The sequence below is a fragment of the Crassostrea angulata genome, chromosome 6 (assembly GCF_025612915.1).
Source record: "Crassostrea angulata isolate pt1a10 chromosome 6, ASM2561291v2, whole genome shotgun sequence".
Taxonomy (NCBI): Eukaryota; Metazoa; Mollusca; class Bivalvia; order Ostreida; family Ostreidae; genus Magallana; species Magallana angulata.
In genome coordinates, this window is record NC_069116.1 from 1,293,479 (window position 1) to 1,314,866 (window position 21,388).

Sequence of the window (21,388 nt, forward strand, 5' to 3'; positions counted from 1 at the left end):
GTAAGTAGTCTACTTATTTCCGAACCTTTTTACTGAAACTTTCTCGAACTTGAGACCAATTTCAATTCTAAATTTCATATATTATTTGTCCACACATTGATATTGATAAGTTTGATAACAGTTCAGTATTGTACGGAAGCGTATTAGGGCCGCAGCAATATTTTTTTTATTAATTTGTTATAACAGATTAGTAATTTGTTATAACAAATTATTAATTTGATATAACGAATTATTAATTTGTTATAAGAGATTAATAATTTGTTATAACAGATTAGTAATTTGTTATAACAGATTATCAATTTGTTATAACAAATTATCAATTTGTTATATAGAGAATAATACATGTACCCTTTTCCATATAACAGCTTGTATCAGCACGAGACTCCAATATCAGCCCAAGGGCCGAAGGCCCGAGGGTTGATATAGGTAGAGGTCTGATACAAGCTGTGATATGGAAAAGGGTATCTATTATTATATTTATTACATACTTAGTAATAAATTTAAAAAGAAAACCCATCAACTTGAACAAATTGATTACTCATATTATTTGAAAAAAAAGTCTGGACATGTACATGTATTATATAATATACAATTATTTAATGCTTTAGCAGTCAATAGACCAGAATATTTTCCCGAGGTGTAGGGAACAGCTCAGTATGATCTATTGCCCGAGGCCAACGGCCGAGGGCAATAGATCATACTGAGCTGTTCCTTGCACCAAGGGAAAAAATTCTGGTCTATTGACTGTTCAAGCGTTAAATAATTGTTTTATTACCTAATTCCTTTTTTAGTTTTCGGGGTTTACAATTTGCATATTGCAGATGATTTTCGAGCCATTATGCAATATACTAAGATTTTTTTTTTCATCTTTTACATGCACAAAACCTGTTGCATGCATTACAACATCTCAATTTAATAGTTTACACAAAGAAGGGGGAATCTTCAACCTATTAGATTTTAAATACATGTAGTCTTTTACCTTATATTAGGCTTTAAAACTATTGATTATTTGATACTCCATTTTGATAACATTGAATTTGGTTTCACCAAGTACTAAAAACAGCGTCTATGTAAAGGAATATACATTCCATGAGAACTATTGATTCAATTCAATTTATTCTCTCAAACCATTATCATACAATGGTACATGAGGTACAATAACATATTTACATTAAATTGTGATGTCAAGGGTCTAATAAATTATATATAAATTATAATACAAAATAGTATTACATGTGTTAGTAAGCATAAGTAAGTAAGAGAAGAAAAAATAGTAATAATACAAAAAGTGGTAGAAAAAAAAATAGATCATCATATAAAAATTTAATACAATGTTTCATTGGTGTTCAATACGCGGAGAGTAATAATAATAATAAATGCTAATATAGTTTAGGCTGGACAGCAGAATTGCTCTTGGATATTCAATATAAAAGAGCTTAATTTTTTCAATGTTTTGATGTTCGTTGTCATCAGCAGTTCCCTAAATTTTAATGTACTTGGTTTTTGAAAATACTTGGTACATAGAAATTGCTTACGTAAAGTTAAAAAAAATTTACATTCAAGAATAAAATGGTATTCGTCCGCTAATTTACCACTATTGAAAGGATGTAACATTAACATACCAGCGTTCTGAAATACGTTGCCGGTCCAATAGATCGCAGTCTATTGACCGGCGGTCCAATAGATCGAAGACTATTGACCGGCGGTCTAATAGATCGCAGTCTATTGACCGGCAGTTCAAAATAGACGCAAATATTTAATATGTAATAAAACAACAAAATCCCTTTGATTAGGTAATAAATAAAAATATGCGTTCTTCTTGTTTTAACAAACATGAAGCTACAGAACGGAATTTCATCAGGTTGTAAAAGTTGACTGCTTTCATAGGCGTCGGAAGCAAATTGAAAGTGGGGGGGCTAGACTAATCCTCAGAAATATTGAGAAAAAAGTAATTCCAAAAATCATGGAAATCCTAATCCGTGGGGGTGGGGGGGGGGGGGGGGGGAAGTATACCTATACTTCCCAAAAAAAAAATTACTTACCAAAATTTTTTTTCTAAAATCATGAAATTCCTAATCCGTGGGGGGGGGGGGGGGGGGGGGGGGGGGGGGGGGGGGGGGGGGGCTAGTATGCTTCTGAATCTAACTTCTCAATCTTTCAAGGTAAATTTAGGAACAATAATCTTTCCTACGACAAAAAGTGGGGGGGCTGAACCCTCTATTATGCTATGTTTGTAATGGTTAGGTATAACTTTGCAAAAAAAGTGGGGGGGCTAAGCCCCCCCTAGCCCCCCCGGTTCCGACGCCTATGGCTTTACATGTAAAACATTTGCTAGCATTTGAGGTTTTCAACTGCACTTAAAAATGTCGACTGTAATTGAAAATGTTTTATTTTTCGTCTGTAAAAATGCAAAAATGCGGAAGCGAAAAAAGGCAGAGGAGTTCCGCAAGGGGTGTGATACTGATCCGTATCAGCCCTGGAGGGCTGATAACCTGTATCAGTCCCGGAGGCCGATACGGATTGTGTGATGTCATCTGTATCACATGACTGTGCAAAAAACCTGTATTTACATGTATTACTAAGTATGTAATAAAACAAATTATCAAATTGTTATACCAAATTATCAATTTGTTATAACAGATTATCAATTATTATATTGAATATTATATTAGATATTAATCTGTTATAACAAATTACTAATCTGTTATAACAAATTAATAAAAAATACTGCTGCGACCCTAATACGCTTCCGTATTATTGAGATATTGTTAACAGATATCACTATTCTCTTTTGAGAAGTGGACAGGCATAGCTAGCCTACTTCTCAAAAGAGAATAAGATAGCACGTGCATTTTTTTTAGCTCACCTGAGCTGAAAGCTCAAGTGAGCTATTCTGAACATGCACATTTTGTCTGTCGTCCGTCCGTCCGTCTGTCTGTGAACTGTAAACCGTCTGTCTGTAAACTTTTCACATTCTCAACATCTTCTCACGAACCAATTTCAACCAAACTTGGCACAAAGCATCCTAAGCCTAAGGGGATTCAAAGTTGTGAAAATTAAGGACCACGCCGTTTTGCAAAGGGAGATAATTAGGAATTTATGAAAATTTTCGAGAATTTTTCAAAAATCTTCTTCTCATGAACCATAACCAGAAAAGCTGAAACTTGTGTGAAAGCTTCACCAGGTAGCGTCGATTTAAAGTTGTGAAAATCATGACCCCCCGGGGGTAGGATGGGGTCACAATGGGAGGTCAAAGTTTAACATATGAATATATAGAGTAAATCTTTAAAAATCTTCTTCTCAGAAACTAATCAGCCAGGAAAGCTGGCACTTGTGTGGAAGCATCCTCAGGTAGTGTAGATTCTAGGTTGTGAAAATCATGACCCCCGGGGGTAGGGTGGGGCCACAATGGGGGGGGGGGGGGATCGAAGTTTTACATAGGAATATATAGAGTAAATCTTTAAAAATCATCTTCTCAGAAACTAATCAGCCAGGAAAGCTGAAACTTGTGTGGAAGCATCCTCAGGTAGTGTAGATTCAAAGTTGTGAAAAACATGACTCCAGGGGGTAGGGTGGGGTCACAATGGGGGTCAAAGTTTAACAAAGGAATATATAGAGTAAATCTTTAAAAATCTTCTTCTCAGATACTATACAGCCAGGAAATTTGAAACTTGTGTGGAAGCATCCTCAGGTAGTGTAAATTAAAAGTTGTGAAAATCATAACCCCCGGCGGTAGGATGGGGCCACAATGGGGGGGGGGGTCGAAGTTTTACATAAGAATATATAGAGTAAATTTTTAAAAATCTTCTTCTCAGAAACTAATCAGCCAGGAAAGCTGAAACTTGTGTGGAAGCATCCTCAGGTAGTGTAGATACAAACTTGTGAAAATCATGACCTCCGGGGGTAGGTGGGGATCAAAGTTTAACATAGGAATATATAGAGTAAATCTTTAAAAATCTTCTTCTCAGAAACTAATCAGCCAGGAAAGCAGAAACTTGTGTGGAAGCATTCTCAGGTAGTGTAGATTCAAAGTTGTGAAAATCATGATCCCCAGGGGTAGGGTGGGGCCACAAAAAGGGGTTAAAATTTAACAAAGGAATATATAGAGTAAATCTTTAAAAATCCTCTTCTCAGAAACTAATCAGCCCAATGATTTTTTTTATAATTGTTAAGACTTTGGCCCCAGGACAATTCTTTGGCCTCACAAGAAGGTTCAGAGTTTGATGTAGGTTTATATCCCATATATAAACTATTGTTAAGGATCTGTTTGAGAACTGCAATTTTATTCCCAAGTGAAATCATTAATATCACATAAGGTACAATTTTTAAAGATTGTCTTGTTTTTTCTTAAGACATTAATTCAACTGGAATTGATCAGTAAAGCATTAGCACTATGGTATATGTACTATATCCTATCTCCATTAGGAATGGTACAATAATATAGAATACTTATAAATCAAATGTTTACTGCCAGCCACATTTTACTGGTCTCAAAGTCAACAACAGCAGATATAGAGCACATAGGTGTCGGAACCGGGGGGCTAGGGGGGGCTTAGCCCCCCCACTTTTTTTGCAAAGTTAGACCTAACCATTAGACACATAGCATGATAGAGGGTTCAGCCCCCCCCACTTTTTCTCTGAGGATTAGTCTAGCCCCCCCCCCCCCCCCACTTTCAATTTGCTTCCGACGCCAGTGGAGCATATACATGCACTGTATATAAATTATATAAATATATAAATTCACTGTAAATGAATTAAAATAACCAATTACGTTTGGAGGAAGCACCTGTGCAGATTATAAAATCTTCCTAAAAATTGTTACACTGACACTTGTGAACTCCGGAAATTTACAATCAAAGTTCTGCACTTGCAATTTTATACCTCTGCAATTTAATTGATACAATTTTTATAAAGTGACAGAATAATGGAATAAGTACCCGCTTAAAATAAGTAATTTAATCATGGGGCTGTCTTGTAAATTCAACCAAACCAATAAAAAAGAAGAAACTAGCTAATCTTATTGCACATTTTAATGCTATTTCATCACAGAACAAATGTAAATAAATTTGATGCTATTAAATAAAAAGAGTCAGCACTAAACACAAACATGTACCTCACAGATCAGTAATAACTTCACAAGGAGGACTGTCCTGTACATTAAGTACACGTAAGACAGACGACACTTCACACAACACAGTTTGTACACAATGATGTGGAATAACGATTACTGGATAAGATGTAAACATGTTCACATGATAAGCCTGATCACATCAGGTTCGGCTGTGTAGGTCTTCACGTTCCTTGGGATAGCACTTTGCCGCAGGGCTAGAAAATAAATCAATAAATTCATGAAACAAAATTTTTATATGCCTTTTTTAAAGTCTAAATCTATATTCTTGGACAATTGTTTGTAGGACTTTGGTGGTTTTACTTTGATAAAGATACAAGTGGGTAATAAGTAATGAAGATTTTACCTTGATGAAAATATGAGTGGGTAACATTTTCTGTAGAACTGGGTCGATGGGATCGGGGTAGCCAATCAGGGTAAAGTTGAGCTTTGGTAGGTTCACATGCCCCGCCACCAGAGGAAACAAGTTGTACTTCAGTTCATAGGGAACACCAGGCAAGACTCGGAAGTGGAACTGTAACCAAGACAACTGAAGACTGACAAAACTGTATGATTGAAACACATAACAAACAAAAGACTGACAACACTGTGTAATCGTAACACATTACTAACTGAAGACTGACAACACTGTGTGATTGTAACACATTACTGAGGACTGACAACACTGTGTGATTGTAACACATTACTAACGGAAGACTGACAACATTGTGTGATTGTAACACATTACTGAAGACTGACAACACTGTGTGATTGCAGCACATTACTAACTGAAGACTGACAATACTGTGTGATTGTAACACATTACTAACTGAAGACTGTGTGATTGTAACACATTACTAACTGAAGACTGACAACACTGTGTGATTGTAACACATTACTAACTGAAGACTGGCAACTCTGTGTGATTGTAACACATTAATAACTAAAGACTGAAAGGAGAAATTCACCTCTCATCCTTAAACATATTTTATCTCATGTTCGTAAAGAAGAAAAACTTAAACATAGAATATTCAATTTAAAACAGAAAAATACCTTCATATAAATCACAGAATGATATTATTAAAAGTTTTATAAATTGTGAGGTAATAGACAATTATGTCTTTAGTATGTACTTATTCCTTAGGAATCAGTAATCTTACGTTTCAAAAACCACAAAAGAACGTACTTGTTTATTCCCAGAGAACATGAAGCAATCATTGGTGTCCATAGCAACCTCCAGTTCCTGTGGGTAAGGGGTGCGGTTCTGGAAGATGTAGGAAAGGGGTAGTAGGGACTTGACCCCGCCAAAGGCCGGCAGGCGCAGATCTACTGACAAGGGAATGAACTCTGTATCCACGGAGGGCAGCGGGAATATGGTGTCTACATAGGGAATGTCCTCATCTGTTTTACTGGGAATACCAGGATAAAAAATTACTGCACATGTTAATCACATTATGACTCACATGTATCATGTATAGATAATTATTTAATGTTGAATTAAAAATGCGAAAAAGCACTATGATTCAAGATTACCAGATAGCCATATAAGATCATTGACTCCTATCTACCAAGAGGTCACTCACCGTCTCCATGACACAGCATATGTTCCCAAGGAAACAGCTGTAGGGGCGGGGTTAATGGTCCTCAGACAGAAGCACTCAGAGGCGCACTCCGACTTGTTCAATGACACTGAAACAAAACGCAAGCTATAACTACAAGCATGCTTTTAACAAAACACAGTAAGTAGAATAAATGAAGGGTAGATGCATTGAATAGACTGTCTTTATACACAGTGAATAACACTGTACAGCATTCTTTCAGTATGTGATATATTATAATCTAACTAAATGTAATGCAAGTTTCAATTCTATCAATAAGTAGTATAACAACATTGTAACATTATTTAGTTAGACGGTAATATTCAATTTTAAAAGAGAAGAATAATTCCTTGTTTGAGCACACAGTTACCTCCCTGTAGCTGTGATGTCACATCCTTGTCAACATGGCAGACATTCGTGGCCTGCAATATGAAAGTGACACTATCAAATACACAAATAAGTATCATCAAAAGAATTATCATGATCTCTTTGAAATATGGGTGACATTTCATCTGCACCCCCCGAGTTTACAGCATACAGGCAACATTCATAGTTTGGATAACAGTAAACAGATAGCATGTCTTGTTTACAGGAACAGCAGCCAGGTCACATGTAAATTGTTTGGATTACCGTAACTCACCAGGCTGAGATATTTGACTGACATCTGAGGCAAGTTCAACTAAACGAGCACTCATGAGCACTCGCCAATATTCCCTATATCTGCAACACAAATTTTGACAAGTGATTGCGAGCGCTGGCTATGTTGAACTTGCCTCTGGATGGTCACATGTACAGTATTTTGTATGGATTAACTCACCAGGCGGAGTCGACTGGCTGACATCTGGATGGTCCAGGGAGACGTACAGTTTAGTTCTGGACTCAACAAGAATGGCTCGTGAATCTGTACCATATCCAGGGCCTCAAACTGTCAAAATGAACAACATCCAAGAACATGTTTATAGAACCTGATATAACAGACACAGATGTAATTCCTGTACGAGTGAAGGTTCATTGTGTTGATTACATGTATTTCATTTTTGTTTACAAAATCTATATTACAAAATGTCAAAATCATTATGAACACAGTCAATTACAGAAAGTTGGCAGTTTCTGCTCAGATACATGGTAAATGGACTCTAAGGCTGACCTTCATACCAAGGACCTGAAAATTTCCTTACCTTCATGGACAGGAGTTTGACTGAGACCTCAAAGGGGTTCACCGTGTTGAGAGAGAGTTCCTCCTCCTTCTGACAGGAGCAGGTCATGGTGCCCTGTCTACTGGGGATGGACACCTCATACTCCACCTGTCATAACAAACAATATACCACCATAACAAGGAGGTCACACAGACAGACACATCTACAAAGTCAACAGGGAGCAGGTCATGGAGCCCTGTCTACTGGGGATGGATACCTCATACCCTTAATCTTCCTAGCACAGAATCACACACACAATAACATAAAAGATCAACACTAACATTCAAAATGGTTGCCATAGAAATCTTGTATAGAAACCTTGGCTGCATTTTACAAAAGAATTGACTTCTTCTGACCTTGTTTGATTGACTGCTATGTACTACCGGTACATATAAATAACATGTACCTTAAAAAAGACGATCCTTGTCCCTGTGTGTAGATTCTTAATGTACAATTTTTTGGTACACTGAAAAATTAATTATAGTAATACATTAGTCGAATACTAGTTGGGAAATAAGTAATACCTGTGCAAACAATATGGAGATTTTTAAACACTTTTGAAATATTTAGATTTTTAAAATAATGTCTTTGAAACATGAGTATGGCCTTTAGAAGTTAGTCCAGTGATGATTTCTTTAATCTCTGACCTGTCCCCCCTTAGGAATAGTGCCGACATCAATGTCACTGATTCTGTTGACGGTTTTATCACCGAGGTTTGGTGTATCCAGACAAACTTGAACTGTAAGAAGCACTGACATGTTATACAAGCTACTACAAAAGGAATATTACAGAGCTTTTTTTTTTAAGGTGGCTTATACACCACTTTTTGATGACACAGTACACAAAAAAGTAAATCTGGAAGCATGCAATTCCGGTACTGGCTGATTTAAACTGAGGCGAATTGTGTGGGGACCGCTCTTTTAAAAAATTTGTGAAATGAATAGTTTTAGATTTAATTTGTTGATTGGAAAAATCATTACTCACAAGTTATATGACACCTTCACGTTGTGTCTATCATTTATCGAAATAAAGAATAAAATGAAGTATAATTTTTTAGTTAGTTTCCAATTTTGAACATCTTACATCGTAGCGCAGTGGGTTAGTGGGGTTGCTAGAAACCTGAAGGTCATGAGTTCGATTCCCGTTGCGGACAATAAAATTTTTAACTTTCCATAATTTTCTAAAACGTATTTTTTGGTTGAATACTGTGAAAGAAAATTCTAAACCGGTGAAAGTATTTCAATTATAATATACTTTAATCCACATTAATATTGACAGATGTTCCTTACCACCATCAGGGGATGGGAGGGTGGCTTTGAATTTTTCTCAGGTTGGGAATATATCCTATTAGTTAATTTTCCCCTTTATTTATTTGACTTAGTTTTGCATAAAAGCGAATAAAATTCACTTATATAGGCCTATAATGAAATAATGTATGTATTTATCATTCCATCATGATATGTAGGAAATTTTCTTCAACTCAGAAATGAAAAGTCCCCAAGATGTTTGGGCCTTGGGACTTAGGAACGATAACTCTTACCTGAGGAACTTTCATACAAAATAATATTTAAAATATTTTTTGTGTTTATTTGCAATGATTTTCATTCAAATTTTTTATGTCACAGTTATCAAAATACATTTTCTTATAACATCAAGCAGCTTTTTCAGATGATTTGTCAACAGAGTAAGAAATTATGAAAAATTATGTTTTGGGGAAATACTAAAAAAATTGCAAAAATAATATTTTTGAATGTTAAGAAGTATTATATTTATTTTTATGTGTCCAAAGAAAATATCCATCATATTACAAAAACATTTCTCTCAATTTGTGAAAAGTTAACTTGTTAAAAATTACTTTACAAAAACACGAAAAAACATTTAAAAATTCTTTTAAAATACCTATAGTACCCCTATCATCATTTTAATATTTAATAAGTATATGTTTTGTGGTCTTCTATTGAAAATTGGAATAAACTGAAGGTGTATAGAGCCACCTTAAGCAGACTTTGCACGTACATGTTGTGTAAATTCTTGAAAATTTTTGTTATGAATTTGACGTTTTATATCTGCTTGTATGATATTGCAGAAATTTAATTACATACTTAATTGGTCTGCCATATTTGTAGATGAATCCTCCTTCACACCAAAAGACAACCTATCAATGGAAGAGCAGAGTACTGAATGAGCAGTTTTTCTATATAATTATCAAGTTAATAAATCAGACTGACATTTTTATGTAACCACCAGAAAAGATGTCTGTACTTAATCTAGTACAGTACATGGAATAAGTCATAACACCTTTTTGGACCTAACACCCTACATGTACATATTCTCTGTACTACATTAAAACACCTGTCACATACTAATTCTACCTTGTTTTATGACATACTACCTATACAGTACACCTGATATTCTAGATTAACACACCTGACTCTTTACCTACTCTCTGTAAATACCTGACATTGCTGATGTCTACGTCCTCTTTATTGTTTACAGTCAACGACAGGAAGTAGAACTCATTCAACAGACATGGCGGTTGATGACAAAGGTCAAGGTCAACCTTCGCTGTCCTTGGCAGGACCCTGCAATACACACAACATGTACAGGACACTACTATACAGAACATGGTCGTGTGCCTCAGCTTTCTCTGCTTTGAACTCAGCTTTCAACACAGGTACAGGTATGAATGATCAGCAAATTAATTAATAATAAAAGACACAAGGGTACTCTTTGCTGAAGTTTAGTTAGAAATTCTTATAAAAGAAACCAAAAATTGACGATCATTTAAACAACAAAAATCTACAAACAAGGCAAAATCAAATCTATATACAAGATTCTCTGATTTGTCAGAACTTACTTGGTTTTGGGTCGGACGCCAACACTGTTCCATTGTATCTCGCCATGCTTTATCTGGGGTTTGCTAATCACCTGTGGAGAGATAAAGGGGGTGAGTAGGGCATCCCCACCCCCTCCCATCCACCTCAGCAGGGCACAACGGCCCGTCTCTGACCCCAGCTCCAACACCATAGAGGTTACCTACAAATATCACATCCATTGTCAGAGTGGTATAAAAGTAAACAGCATTCTTTCTTATTAAATTTAATCTTTACTTTAAAAATTGAGCAACTGAATAAGTCTGTTGCAGTAGACAAGTATATCATGAATGCAAATTATACTACAGTCTAACTACATATCTGCCCTGTAAGAGTAGCATACAAAATGCTTGATAGTATATGCTAGTCTTAAGAAAATCATGATATCCTGTGTTAAGTGCGTCATCACCTCAATTTGAGAATTGATGTCGTCCTTGACAGGTAGAAACGTGAATGTGTAGAGCTTGGTTTTCCCGGGGACAAGGTACAAGTCTTTGTCGGTGAAGTCACCGTCGGAGGCCGCCAAGATTCCGTGTCCGTCCGTCACCCGGCAGTAGTCGTTGTAGATCGCGTTGTTTAACTGCACAGAGAGCTTAGAGAACCTGATGGGAAACTGGCAGTTCACCCTGGAATTGAAGAATGAGAATATCAATATTTTGGAAAAGATTTTATATTGTATACTTTTATTCCTGATAGCTATTTGGAAAAATTATCTGATGATGACTCATCATAAATGCTGTGTATAGACTGAAGCTGTGAAATAATTTCAATTCAAGGGTCTAAATTTTGGGATTGTTAATTTTTTTCTTGATATACATGTTGTAAAGATTATGAAATAAAGAATAATGACAGTGTTCCACAACTTGCTGTGGATTTTAATTTTTTGGTGAGCAGTACCAACAAAGCCCACAAAAATTGAATCATTATAAATCTAATGTTTCCATAAAGTTGCATTTAATTAAGTACCTAATAAAGATTAAAAATGAGATATAAGTAAATGTACCTGATGTAGACTTGAAGCTCCACTTCCTGGTCAGCACCACATGTCTCTGATGAAAACATGGCTTTGTACTCCACTAAAAAAAAATTGCCAACTTTAACAGTTAAAAAAATACATCCCCAGTTATAACACACCATATCCCCGACAGACATGTTTTCATTTAATTAATGGATTATTATGTTTGGAGAAATATTTAGAAATCCTACCGAAGGGAACAAAGTTTTGTACGTCCATGGTGAACACACAGGGAGACTCGAGGGATGTCTGCCACAGAAGTCGGGCGTTCTCTACACAGCTCGGCTCCAGTCCAGGCTCGGGCTCAGGCTGGTCGTTCTATTGGGACAGAGGAAATTCTGATTAAACATATGTCATATAAATAATTTGAAGCAATCAAAAGCGAATGATGATGTGTTCACTAAATTCTAATTAATTGACCCCAGGCTGCTGATCTTACACTCATTATCCTGGTCAGGTTCATCTGGATTCTTGTTTTCTCTTCATTGTTCAGTTTGACATCTGGTCAGAGGTCAAGGACATTCAATCCAAATAAATAATCCAATCAGTAATATACATGTATGTAATATTATCAAACCTTGTACAATCCCAAGCGGTCTCTTCATGCATTGCAATATATGAGGATGTTTTACTTTTATTTACTGCTACATGTGTTTGCTGACTGACAGAAGGATACAGGGACCGGCCAGCTCTAGGCAGGCAGACACGTATTCCTGGACCTTGGCCGTCAGATAGGCACACTTCAGGGAGATGTCTAGAATCGAGGTCAACAGTGGCCACCATCGCTCACCGCGGTAGTCCCAGGTCACTTTGTTTAACAACCTATAACAAAGACAAAGTGTGTCAGATAGAGTATATCACAGATGTATGGATTCTTGTGTTTAGACTGACTCTGATACAAAAGCTTGTTTTGCATGAAGTATCTCAGTCTGTTGAACTGTCACTGGTTGTACAAGAATGCAATGGAGGGGGGGGGTCTTTCCTGTAAAATTAATGCAATTCATTTGTAAGGGTTGTTTGTCCTGACTTACATGAGCGCCTTGTTGTAGTCTTTGGCATGGTAGTACTCCTCTCCCATCTGAACCACTAAAACAAGAAAACAAAGTGTAAGAACTAACCACTGAAACCAGAAAACATAGTGTAAGAACTAACCACTGACACCAGAAAACATAGTGTAAGAACTAACCACTGAAACCACAAAACATAGTGTAAGAACTGAACACTGAAACCAGAAAACATAGTGTAAGAACTAACCATGAAACCAGAAAACATAGTGTAAGAACTAACCACTGAAACCAGAAAACATAGTGTAAGAACTGAACACTGAAACCAGAAAACATAAAGTAAGAACTAACCACTGAAACCAGAAAACATAGTGTAAGAACTAACCACTGAAACCAGAAAACATAGTGTAAGAACTGACCACTGAAACCAGAAAAAATAATGTAAGTACTAACCACTGAAACCAGAAAACATAGTGTAAGTACTAACAACTGAAACCAGAAAACATAGGTTAAGAACTAACCGCTGAAACCAGAAAACATTGTGTAAGTACTGATCACTGAAACCAGAAAACATAGTGAAAGAACTAACCACTGAAACCAGAAAACACAGTGTAAGAACTAACAACTGAAACAAGAAAACATAAGTTAAGAACTAACCGCTGAAACCAGAAAACATTGTGTAAGTACTGATCACTGAAACCAGAAAACATAGTGAAAGAACTAACCACTGAAACCAAAAAACATATAGTGTAAGTACTAACCACTGAAACCAGAAAACATAGTGTAAGTCCTAACCACTGAAACCAGAAATCATAGTGTAAGAACTGATCACTGAAACACGAAAACATAGTGAAAGAACTAACCACTGAAACCAGAAAACATAGTGTAAGTACTAACCACTGAAACCAAAAAACATAGTGTTAGAACTGACCACTGAAACCAGAAAACATAGTGTAAGTACTAACCACTGAAACCAGAAAACATAATTTAAGTACTAACCACTGAAACCAGAAAACATAGTGAAAGAACTTACCACTGAAACCAGAAAACATAGCGAAAGAACTGACCACTGAAACCAGAAAACATAGTGTAAGTACTAACCACTGAAACCAGAAAACATAGTGAAAGAACTGACCACTGAAACCAGAAAACATAGTGAAAGAACTGACCACTGAAACCAGAAAACATAGTGTTAGAACTGACCACTGAAACCAGAAAAAATAGTGAAAGAACTGACCACTGAAACCAGAAAACATAGTGTAAGTACTAACCACTGAAACCAGAAATCATAGTGTAAGAACTGACCTCTGAAAGCAGAAAACATAGTGTAAGTACTAACCACTGAAACCAGAAATCATAGTGTAAAAACTGACCTCTGAAACCAGAAAACATAGTGTAAGTACTAACCACTGAAACCAGAAAACATAGTGTAAGTACTAACCACTGAAACCAGAAAACATAGTGTAAGTACTAACCACTGAAACCAGAAATCATAGTGTAAGAACTAATCACTGAAACCAGAAATCATAGTGTAAGAACTGATCACTGAAACACGAAAACATAGTGTAAGTACTAACCACTGAAACCAGAAAACATAGTGAAAGAACTGACCACTGAAACCAGAAAACATAGTGAAAGAACTGACCACTGAAACCAGAAAACATAGTGTAAGAACTGACCACTGAAACCAGAAAACATAGTGTAAGAACTGACTTCTGAAACCTGAGCATATACAAGTAAAGTAAGAATTAACAAATGAAACTAGAAAACATAGTGTATGAAATATCTATTGAAACCAGAAAAAAATCAATTATACATGAACAAAGAAATTCAATTCATTCTAAAGACTGTGATGTGTACATGTACATCTTAAAATCAAAAAGTTGCATGTTATATCATAGAGAATTAATCTTAAATGGCCTGTAATACATGTACTACTCACTTAGGAACCGCTTCATGCGAGGGGATTTGTATTTCTTGAACTGAGCGACTGCACTGCTGAGTAAGGGAATGATCAGCCACTGAAATCAGACAGATATACATGAATGTACAGCCTTGTACTAGAGACGAAATATGTACAGGAAACTGGTCACGCCTTACTGCACACTTACTGAGTGGTCGACGGTCACCTCCAGACTCTGTAGTGCCATGATGCCTTCCTTCTCCCGCTGCACATCTGGAGGTTCAATGCCTACAGAGGACAATGGGAAAACACCCTGAATAAGTTGTTTACAGTCATTCAAGTGGAATCATTTTACCGTTTTTTTGTGAGGGCTAATATAATATTGTGGTCTGGTAAGAAATAGATTCTTCACAAACAAATGTCAATACCAAGTTAATGATGATGTAAGATTGTGCATAAGTGGTTTCTACAAAATCCACAAACAATGAGCCACCATGGTCAACAATAATATCACAGCAATACCCATTTATGAAAAAGATTAAAAAAAACTTTGGTTGATGAATTCTCCCTGAAATTGGTGACCTTGACTCGCTCCTCTTATTGATACATGTATCAGACAAAACTACATAAAGTCACAAGCCATTGCATTTGTACCAAGTTTATAATCTTTTAGAAAATGTCATATTAAATTAAACTATTGAGAACAACAATGCAATAATTCAATCAACTGGAACAGATGTAGCAGATGTTGAAATGTTAAGTCTCCATAATCAAAAGCAGAGGAGCCAATAATATTGTTGAGTTTCTTACTCTGGTGTCCCTGCCTCCACGGTCTCTGGCCGTAGAAGTCCAGGTGATTGAGGCTTTCCAAAGGATCAGGCTGAAACACCTGTGTCAGAGGCTGAAATATAGATCACCAACTTAATAAGTAATCCGCAAAAAGAAACTTGTCATCAAGATGTTTTCCTTGCAAAATTCATGACACATTACCAGTAATAATATACTTTCATAAAATTTTGCCTTCTGAATATAAAGTCTTCAGAATTTAAGATGTATTTAAAGGTACCAACATAATAAGTACATATGTATCTCAAATTATTATGTAATACCTGCATCTGAGTGAGGATTCCTTGTCAGAGTAAGTCTGATGCTGTAAACATACCTTACAGAGGCCGCGACAGAGCTGTTTCCGGCTGATGGAGTGGTTAGCGGCCTGCTGGTAATAGAACCCTGGGTGCTGGGTCTGAATGGCAGTCAATCCTAGCTTAATGGCCTCATCAAAAAGATCCCCAAACACCTGGAACCTGTCGCAAGCAAGGCTCATGTGTCAGAGCAATGTACTTCTAACAGATTGAGAAATGTAGAGATAGGGACAAGACAAACAAGCATCAAAATATTAACAGATAGTGATTTCTGAATCAAATCTTAATTGGATACTATAGACGTACTTTTGTCCGCGTGGTATTAATTTACGCTATGTACGCGGGCACAAATTTTCCGCGGAATTTTTTCCCAGTGTACTTAAAGTGCATTTTTGAATGAAATTTTGAAATTGCATTACATGAATAAGGATAATCGGAAGTTACTACATTATATAACACTTGCATATACGTGTACCCAATGTTTATCATTTTTATCTATGCAAACTGTCAAACAAATTTGTATTGAGAATTCACATAATAAATAATTTAATCTCCTAAGGATTTGAATTTTCTGTAAATTTACTTGCATGAAATTTAAACTTCTTCCAGCTTGAGACAACGGCACGTGTCAGACGACAAATAGCCCCAAGCGGGTCTGTCATTCAATGACCCAATTAACTACACGCTAAGACCCATGTTTTTACTGCAATTTTTCGATCCCTTTGTGCTCTGACTTTTAATTGATAAAACTGATCAACTCATAATCTAAACGATGTGGTGTTTCACAAGACGATTTTAGCCAGCGTCGTAACATCTTGACGGCTAACTAATGACTACCGACCCGTGCACAACCGATAATTACTGTTCACTGTGAACAGTTTTTACAATTCAAGTCCAAAGTTGGACAAATTCTAGGTAATGAAAATCGCTCAGAACTAAATTTAATAATAATTATTCAAATGATTTTTTTTCATTCAAAGAATCCGCGTAAATTTTTACCCGCGGATTAAATTGATATTGTGATTCCGCGGAATTATGACCCCGTGGAAAAAAATACGTCTACAGTATCTTAACACTGGACAAGTCTTTAACTTCTTATAATAACAACCAAAGGACAAACTATATGTAGTGCAGGTGCATGAACTTACTGTTTAGACATCCATGCACTGTGTTCAAAAGCTAGCTCTGGACATCCGACTCGTGACTTGAAGAAATCAATGTGCTTCCTGAACTGGGCTATAGCGTCCAATGGAGCGGTGTGTTGGAAAGACAGTCGGCAGATCTGTGGAGTCCAAAACAACAAACAAAAGTTAGCATCCCAGGGGTAAGCAATCCTCAAAGTAACAAGAAAAATCATATAAAGGGCAAATTATTCCAATATTTAGTTTAGTTATGACATAATTTTAATGAGTTATGATTGCTTTAAAGTTTAGATTTTCCTTAAGAGAAGAGAGAGAAAATCATAGAAAAAAAATGGAGAAAAATGGAAATATCTCTTTGCTCTACAGTCTCCCTGGAGTTACTTGACATCTTGATACCTTGTAACTGATGAGAGAGAGAGAGAGAGAGAGAGAGAGAGAGAGAGAGAGAGAGAGAGAGAGAGAGAGATCATGTAATGTGTTGTCTGATTATGTACTTGCTCCAGAGAGAACCCCTGGGTTGTTGCTGTTGCTACATGTACCTTGTAACTGATGAAGCCCGCGATGGTCTTTATCTCCAGGAGGTTTGTGTCATGCATCCTCAGGTCCAGAAGATGTCCGTATGCCTGTTTGTAGTGTCTGAAAACAAGAAAAATTGGTATCTGCATCTGCTTAAAAACAGATGAACTTCAAAATCTACTGCAACTTCAACAGTGCAACTAACTGTTCCTTCCCAATGAACCTGAAGTTGGTTACAGAAGATAATAAACTATAATTTGTCATAAATAAGTCACTCAGACTTACTTCAAGGCTGTGTGGCTGTCCTGTTTTAACTCATTGAAGAACGCGATTTTGAACTGATGTCTGACAAACAGGAGCTGGTGCGTAGTCTTATTCAGGAAGTCTCGGTGAGATTTCACTTTCCGAGCTTCTGCGTGGTAATAACTCTGGGCGAGCTCATAAAATGCATTCTCTAGCCTTTAACAAAAAATATACATAAAATTGGTTCATATAATCACAAGCATTGAAATAAACAGTTCATGTAACAATTCATTTTAGTGTGGACATAAAAAAATCATTTTATTTTCTTTTAACAATCATTGGAAAAACAATTGAATGATATAAATTAATTTTGAAGAGGTTATTTTAGCATTTTTTTTTACTGAGCTACAGAAATTAAGTATACAGTATTAAACCATTTAGAAAGCAGGGATGGGGTAATTGAAAAAAGTATTTGTAATTGAGTGTAAATAATCACATTTTTCAAAGTAATTGAAAGTAATTTGTAATTGAGTCTGTCTTTAATTACAAGTAATTGAATGTATTTAAATACATTCCAAAAATATTGTGTATTTTCAATTACTTTTCAATTACATCTCAATTACTTTTTTTCCAAGTTTGAAATATAAAATAGGTGTCTTATAATGATAAAAAGATTTTATACATGATTGGCATGGACTTTTGTTTATACAATAATTAAATGACCCATAATTTTTCATATGTTTATACAGCATAACACACTGCCCAGGGCAATAGGTAAAGATCTAATTTTGTGGAGGTGTGAACTCCTCTAATACCCAAGAACCCCTATTGATTTTAGACTTAAGGGAGTCAAAATATCTCTTTCTTGTGAATTATAGCAATTATTATTTGTATACTGATATGCTGTACTGCCGGAAGTTGTACTTTCTGAATAAACATAGTTTTAATATGTGAATAAAAATCAATTCACTATAGAGAAAATATTATTCAGAACCAAAAATGAACTTAATGGTACTGAATGAATTTAATGTTAAAGAAAATTTTTCTAGAAATTTTCAAGAAATCTGATCTGAACTGAACTGTACAACCTTTAAAAACATAACCGTACATAAAGCTCTGTATATCTTAATTAATGCTGTTAATATATGTATATGTTCTCAAGATTTGAAAAAATAAAACTAAAGTATTTGAAATGTAATTAATTACATTTATCAAAGTAATTGAGAGTAATTAATTACATTTTAAAAAATCAATGTAATTGTAATTGCAAGTAATTGATAAAATTGTCAATGTATTTGAAAGTAATTAATTACTTTTCAAAGTAATTGACCCCAACTCTGTTAGAAAGCACTGCATGGATACTTTTTGTTCTATGCAGGATATAGTTGCTGATCTAATGGCCCATTACCTGATGGTGTAGCCTATCAGGTGGTCGGTGTGGGGTAACACATACAGCTGCTTGGCCGACAAATCACAGGCACTACACAGAGAAGCCGCTCGCTCCGCCGCCACCATATCCTCCCCAGGGGGCAGGGGAGCGTTCTTCTGAATCAGGACTACTGCTACCTTTGTTCCTCGTCCCTGTAAACTGTTCCTGTTGCAAACAACATTCTTTTGTTAAGTTTAAAAGATTATCTGATCAGTAAAGCTAAATTTTAAAAAGTGATTGAGCAAAAGAAAAAAAAATTTCAAGAATCATGAACGTAGAAGTATGTCATCCATATGATATAATATTTCCTGAATATTATGGAGAGAACTTGTATAGGCAGTGCTTGCTGTTCAAGTTTCTTTCATAATAAATAACAGGTAAATAAAATAATACCATGTACAGTAAAACTCGTTTAGTACGAACATGGATATTGCGAATTCACGGATATAGCGAAGTCATCTTGGATCCCAAGCTATATAAATTTAATGAATTTCCTAGTATACGGTTATAACGAATTACAAATATAACGAAGTAATTTCTTAGGTCCCAGTGACTTCGTTATAACCGAGTTTTGCTGTACCTGACTATTTCAACTCTTGTGGCACATTCCATCTGTTTTTCTTTCCACAGCGGTTCATCCCAGTCAAGGTCAAAGAAGACAACAACCACAGCCGGAACCATGGTCAGGTGCTTGTTCATCCAACCAGACTTCAGGATCCCCTTAGGAATGTACCACTCATAGGACTGTCTCTGAAACCACAAGCAAGTTCATTCTCTCGCCTTTGTACATGAAGCAAGTCATAAATTTAAATACTAGTACTCGAATGTACACTCTGGAAGTACTGAACTGACATCAGCTAGGTCACAAAACCATAATAACTCATAGACAACTAAAAAACAGCTTGGTCAGATATCAAACCTTGTTTGTTCTACATTTGGGATACTCGTGATCCCCAGCAAAGACCTTGAACTGCAGCGGAACTCTGTCAGATCTCCGGTTGTTATAGAAGGAGTCCCAGATGAGTTTGTGAATGGCATTGTATGTGACGTCCAGTCCAGTCAAACCCACCAGACCAGTGGGGCGCCGCTGTAGTTCCACGGGAAGCTCACTCGCCCAAGACATGATGAGTTGGTCTTTGAATCACAATACCTTGAAAGATGCTGAGGCGTTGAAGTTCAACTGTTATAGTACATATCACTCAAAAAGAATCAATTAAAGCTGCTTGGTCCGATTTTATATCAAATTTTATGCACGCTTTTAAACGATGGCTATGCTAAGTTTATGAATAATAGACATTGCAGTAGTTTTACCCGTCAATTATGCCAAATTTCAATGAAGAAAAATACGTACAAAATTTGCTAACAAAACAAACGACATTAAAAGGTACCGCGTTATTTCGCCTCATGTTAAATTTCACCCCTGACGACGAGACGGGTATGGTTGTATGACGAATTTGACATCGCTTTAAATAAAGGTCAAAATGATCAGACAAATTACAAATAAACATGTGTACGTTTTGTTCGCTAATATTTCCAAAGTCTGTTTTCTTTACAATTGATGCATAGCATGCGGGTTGAATAACCCAAATCATTCGGGGGACGAAACCAAGCGGTCTCCTTTTCTAAACATTCCCGTGATGCATTTTGGTTTGTTTTTTTGTTTGCCCAAAGAGAAATTATTTTTATTTACTTTGAATATTTCTAACTTTGAAAGGAGACTGATTCTGCTGGTGTAAATAGGAGAAAGTCCATAACTTTCTAAGATAAATGATTTGTATGAAAAAAAATTTGATACTGTAATTGCAAAAAAATCGGACCAAGCAGCTTTAAGTGATTGACAGAGAGCAGTATGCATGAAATCTAGAAAAAAAGTATTTAATTTTTGAGATCGAAAACGTGAAATATATCATGAATGCACTCTGTAGTGATATTTTTTAATCTTCATAATATCATTCAAACGTAAACGCCCCCATCTTTGTTTCCATGTTAATAAATTCAATAATTCGAAAATTCCATTAGCCTTGAAATATTTGCATTACCATAAAGTTAAATTTTACAGAAAATATACCTTTTAATGCACAAAATTCAAGTATTTAAATCTTTAATTTAATGCCATCGTCTTGTCATTTGTACCGGAAGTAAATTGGTTTAGAAAAATGTTATATCGGTCAGGAAAAGTTCGGGAAAAGCGAGATAGGAACTGAATATCAGTTGCTGTGA

General features: G+C 35.9%; 1 protein-coding gene across 1 annotated transcript; it reads right to left on the reverse strand.

The window, feature by feature from the left end:
* Positions 1 to 5,015: 5,015 nt before the first annotated feature.
* On the reverse strand, positions 5,016 to 21,325 carry LOC128187289 (trafficking protein particle complex subunit 11-like). The gene is made up of 29 exons (XM_052857616.1): positions 21,237 to 21,325; positions 20,088 to 20,318; positions 19,749 to 19,918; positions 19,148 to 19,333; positions 17,782 to 17,955; positions 17,520 to 17,616; positions 16,987 to 17,120; positions 15,859 to 16,000; positions 15,507 to 15,597; positions 14,905 to 14,984; positions 14,736 to 14,814; positions 12,821 to 12,875; positions 12,466 to 12,611; positions 12,229 to 12,290; positions 11,981 to 12,107; positions 11,778 to 11,850; positions 11,184 to 11,400; positions 10,759 to 10,937; positions 10,358 to 10,483; positions 10,004 to 10,056; positions 8,549 to 8,640; positions 8,308 to 8,367; positions 7,884 to 8,009; positions 7,523 to 7,630; positions 7,076 to 7,127; positions 6,691 to 6,796; positions 6,294 to 6,516; positions 5,475 to 5,642; positions 5,016 to 5,325 (listed from the first exon to the last, which is right to left on the reverse strand). The coding sequence occupies exons 2-29, from the start codon at positions 20,289 to 20,291 to the stop codon at positions 5,293 to 5,295; spliced, it is 3,363 nt and encodes a 1,120-aa protein (XP_052713576.1). The 5' UTR covers positions 20,292 to 20,318; positions 21,237 to 21,325; the 3' UTR covers positions 5,016 to 5,292.
* Between the last annotated feature and the right edge of the window lie 63 nt (positions 21,326 to 21,388).

Bases quoted from the DNA above. Each gene is read 5' to 3' on its own strand.
- LOC128187289 (XM_052857616.1), bottom strand. From the start codon at position 20,291: ATGTCTTGGGCGAGTGAGCTTCCCGTGGAACTACAGCGGCGCCCCACT. The intron at 17,617-17,781 runs GTAAGTCTGAGT...TCTTGTTTTCAG, and splicing joins GACAGCCACACAGCCTTGAA to ACACTACAAACAGGCATACG. The intron at 11,401-11,777 runs GTACATTTACTT...CTTCAATTCCAG, and splicing joins GAGCTTCAAGTCTACATCAG to GGTGAACTGCCAGTTTCCCA.